The sequence below is a fragment of the Centruroides sculpturatus genome, unplaced genomic scaffold (genome assembly GCF_000671375.1).
Source record: "Centruroides sculpturatus isolate CEXI.00-Female unplaced genomic scaffold, Cexi_2.0 scaffold2371, whole genome shotgun sequence".
Classification (NCBI taxonomy): domain Eukaryota; kingdom Metazoa; phylum Arthropoda; class Arachnida; order Scorpiones; family Buthidae; genus Centruroides; species Centruroides sculpturatus.
The window spans coordinates 1-5,019 of record NW_019386642.1 but is presented as its reverse complement, the minus strand read 5'-3'; the positions used below and the strand labels follow the sequence as shown (position 1 = coordinate 5,019).

General features: G+C 42.8%; 1 protein-coding gene across 1 annotated transcript; it reads left to right on the top strand.

Moving 5' to 3' along the window:
- Positions 1-589: 589 nt before the first annotated feature.
- On the top strand, positions 590-1,432 carry LOC111615473 (paraneoplastic antigen Ma3-like). Its single transcript, XM_023356878.1, has one exon. The coding sequence runs from the start codon at positions 590-592 to the stop codon at positions 1,430-1,432; it is 843 nt and encodes a 280-aa protein (XP_023212646.1).
- Positions 1,433-5,019: the final 3,587 nt, after the last annotated feature.

Below are 5,019 nucleotides of genomic sequence, written 5' to 3'. Positions count from 1 at the left end.
GGTTACATCGGACTCGGTAAGCGTCGGAGAATTATCTGACTAAGGTTGGGTAAAAGAACATCATCAGACTGTTTTTCGTGGCCCAGTATTTCAGTCCAAAGAGGATTTTCGTTTCCACGTGGTCATGGCTCCAATCGGATGTCCACTCAAAAAGGAGACTGCCCTATATGAATTGTCAGGGTGGCGGATCTGCTATGTAATTCGTCTGTAACATTCATTGTGAGCGATTTGGTATTAGTACTCGCGAACCTCGAAAGCGAATGTAATATTAAGGAGACGAAAGTCGTGTGAGATTGTTACAAGCCGATAGCTCATGTCCTATAGTACTTATTGTATCAATGCGAAAAGGGAATTGATATATATAAAGTTTTTTTTTCTCTAATTTTTGTTGTACAGTCCTCATTTATTCTTACCCACATCACGTTCTGGATCGCCTTGGTGATCCATTAGAACTACATTGGCGTCCGCGACAGGATTTATTCCTGGGTAAGAAGTGGTTGTAAGAGGACTAGATTGATACGTATTAGCAGAACTAATTAATTGCCTCTGTTAAATTAACGGGATATTTAGAAAATTTTTTTCTGCTGTTATGGAGGACCAGATAACTAGTGGTTCCCAGCAACCAGACGTATCTGGAACCGGCAATGTACCACCGATTGTAACAGGGTTCGTGGGGATGATCCCATGCCTCTCAAACCTGCCGGGGGATACGTTAGATGTGACCAGATTCTTCAAAACGGTAGAAAACGTAGCAAAGTTAGCCAATTGGGAAGAATCGGTTATAATAAATGTCGTTCAGGCACGACTCAAGGGCGAGCCGTTATCGATATTCTTTGACCTAAGGGAGCAAGGGGTAGATAGTTATGAGGAATTAAAGGAAGGTATTGTGAAATGTTTCGGCCGCAAGGAGAGTGAACGGAATTCTTTTAGCTTAGTCCTCAAGGTAACGCAAAAGAGGGGTGAAAGGGCATACGAGTATGGGGTGAGGGTGAAGACTCTTCTCTCTAGAGCCATAACCCACAACCCCAACGTGGAAACGCTAAGGGATAATACTGTTAAGGAAAGCTTCATTAAGGGATTAAATCCTGAAATTAGGAGACAAGTCATGCAAAAACACCCAAAAATGTTGGACGAAGCTATCGCCCTGGCTGAGGTCGAAGAAGAGGTAGATGTAGTATGCGGTGGGAAGGCGGAGGTTAGTGGAGTCTGCGCGAACGCAAATCCTGAAAGTGACTCAATTAACAAGGACCCGAGGATAGACGAATTACAAAACCAAATAAAACAGTTGAATGAGTCCATGAAATCTGTATGTGAGATCTTAAGGGAAGGTAGAAGTCAACTTGGAGCTCGTAGAGAGAGTAGAAGATGTTACACTTGTGGAAGACAGGGACATTTATCTAGACAATGTGACCAGCGCAAAAATTTAAACTAGTATACGGTCATTTGGAAGGTCAGACCGATGACCGTTACGTTAGAATAACTCTGACCAATAGCATGAGCCTGATGAGATATGGGTTGCCGATCATTATATGTAGAATACTAGGACGCGAGGTGAAGGGGCTCATAGACACAGGCGCAGAGAGAACAGTGATAAAGTCGGAATTAACTAACTGGATAGGGTCAAGGAGGGAGGAGTGTGTGGTGCGTAACGATTCTCGTATAGTTGGCATGTCTGGGGCCATTATTAACAGTAATGAGGCGGTCGCAACACAGTTAAGTTATGGTAACGGGATTATACATGAGATGGAGATTCCCAGCATAAGGTTTCCTGAGAATGCTGTTTATGATCTGATCTTAAGTGTGGACACCATTAGGATGGATCCAGGAATTCTAACACGAATTGCCCCTGTGATAAGGTCTTGGAAATTAGAGGGTAGTAACGATGTCAACATAAGTATCAACGATAGTGATGGCAAAATTGAGAGAATATGGAAGCTCGACCATCTTGAGGGTGAAGTGAAGGAGAGAGTGCTTGAGATCCTTAGTAAATTTCCTGATGTGGTCGCGAAAACCATCACTGATCTCTCGGGTGCGATGAACTATACGCATTGTGTTAAACTTAACTCGGATAAGCCTATTAACACTAAACAGTATCGGATACCGTACAACTATTTGCCTGATCTTAAGAAGAAGGTTGGTGAGCTAGTGGAAGCAGGAATATGTGAGGAGAGTACGTCTGCGTGGAATTCCCCATTGCATGTGGTGCCTAAGGAATCGGGTGAATTAAGACTTACTTTAGATTTACGGAAGGTAAATGAAATCACTGAGCCACAGATTTTCCCCATGGCACGGATTGATGACATCCTGTCTCAATTAGAAGGGAACAGATTTTTTTCTGTTTTGGATCTTAAGGCGGGATATTTCCAGATCCCATTAGATCCTGATGTTAGGCATGTATTTGCCTTTTCTACACCTTGGGGCAAGTATCAACTACGTAAGATGCCTCAGGGTGGTAAAAATAGCGGGCGGTTTTTCCAATTTGTTATGTCTAAAATCCTTGCCAGATACATTGGCAATAGCTGCTTCGTCTTCTAAGACGACATTGTTCTTTTCTCAATTAACCTTGAAGACCATTTACACTTACTTGAACAAGTCATAGGTAAACTGAGAGATGAGGGATTACGCCTGAACCCTGAGAAGTGCTAATTGTTAGCCCAGGAAGTTAGATATTTGGGTCATATAATTAGCAATGAAGGGATAACACCTGACCCAGAAAATGTAAAATCGATAAAAGACATCAGAGCTCCGACCAATGTCAGGGAAGTACGCAGCTTCTTGGGGATGGTAGGGTTCTTTAGGAATTTCATCCCCTCCTTCTCCAAGCTAGCATCTCCACTTACAGAACTCACAAAAAAGGGTAGGAGGTTTAATTGGGGTGACAATTGCCAGAGAAGCTTTGAGGATTTAAAAAAAGCTATTTCAAAACCCCCGATCTTGTCCCATCCAGACTTCAATAGGGACTTTTATCTGCATACTGTTGCATCTGATGATGCTGCTGCAGCTGTTCTTGAGCAGAAAAATGGTAGTGACCTAAAGCCGATCGGGTATTACAGTAGGAGATTTCAAGGAGCGGAGCGTAATTATTCTACTATAGAAAAGGAGTGTTTGGCCATTATATTGGCGTTGAGACATTTCAAACATATGATCCTTGGCCAGAGATCCGTGATCCTTTCTGATCACAAACCGTTGATTTTCCTGAACAACATTCAGAACGGTAGTCGGAGGTTGATTAGGTGGGTGATGGAAATCGCTGATTATAACATAGAGGTTAACCATGTGAGGGGTATTGACAATAAAGTGGCAGATTTTCTCTCAAGAAACATAAATAGTGTTAACCACATGAATTCGGCTGCACCCATGAAGGGGATACCGAGTAAGGAGGAAATCTGCAAATCTCAGGATAGTGATAACCTCTTTGGGCCCATAAAAAGAGACATCACACGGGGCGATGGGTTGGACAAGGAATTTGATGGTTACGTAATGATGGATGATTGTTTATATAAAAGATACTTTTGGAAGGCTCGAAGCAGCCATGTGGATCGGTTATGTGTAGGGGATGGGCTGGCTAAGAGCCTGGCTAAGAGCCTGGTCAGAGCCATCCACGAAAATGAATTATCTGAACATTGGGGTGTTGTGAAAACCGTGAAATTTATTGAGAGGAGTTATTTTATAAAGGACTTAAGGAAATTGGTAGAAGGTGTGATTAAGGAATGTGATAGTTGTCAACGTCACAATATCCATAAGGGTAAGGCCCCCCTACAAGAGAACGAGAAGGCCAATGTCCCCTTTAGAAAGATTGCGGTAGACATGATCGGCCCTATCAAAACCACTAAAAGGGGGAGTCGGTTCATCCTTGTCATCGTGGACGTGTGCACTAGATTTATCGAAGCACACGCACTACCTGATCAAACGGCGTACTCTATAAGTAATATTATATTCGATCAGGTGGTGTGCAGATACGGTGTGCCTGAGGTGATTATGTCAAATCGTGGTACTAATTTTTTGTCATCCTTCTTTGAGGATTGCTGTAAATGGCTGGGGATCAGGCGTAACATAACTACAGCATACCGCCCGTGTTCTAACGGAATGTGTGAACGGTCTAATAAGTCTCTCATCGAAATGATATCTAAGGCGTCGAGCGAGAAGAACGTGGATTGAGATGATCTTATCCCTTCCGCTTGCTTTGCTTACAACAATGCTCACCATTCTGTGTTAGATGAGTCACCAGCCTTCCTTTTGTTTGGGATGGATCCGCGCTGCCCAGCTTTCAATTAGACACCTGATCTGATGATGACAGATGAACGAAGATCATTCATACTTACTAAATTACATGCTGCAAGAGAGTTGGCGCAGAGACAGGCTGATTCCCATAATAAGAGGAACCGGGAGTATAAAAACAGGGGGAAGAACTTATTAACATTCTATGAAGGACAAAAGGTATAGATAAGACAAAAGGGTGTCAAAAGGAATAAATTCGCCCCGAACTATTTGGGCCCCTTTCGCATTTTAAAAAGAATAAACCCCACGACGTATAAGGTAGATGGGTGTGATAGGCAAGACATCGAAACTGTACATGTAGATAGGCTCAAGCCTTGCTACGGCTGGGTACGGACCATCAAAAGGCGTCGTTCTCGTAAACAGCATATAACAGATCCGGATCCGGAGTCAGATGAGGACTACGAGAATATCGACATGTGAGAGGTTTATAGGTATCGTGATAAGAGACGTACCAGAGAGGTCAGTGAGGCGGCTGATAGTAATTGTAATACTACTGTTAAGGAACCGAGACCTTACAATCTGAGGGGTAGAAAGATCGACTTTAGAAAATTGCATTTTGGTTCTGGGATTTAGTGGGGGAAATATGTAGTGCTAGGCACGTGTATTATTTTTTATTTTTTATATTCTGTGTGTTGTCACACCTTTGTTCTAGTTCTTTGTTTGTTCTTTTCAAAGTTTTGTATCGCGCGCCACCTTATGGTAGATTTTGTCGGTGATTTGATTGGCCCCTTTGGTGACCAC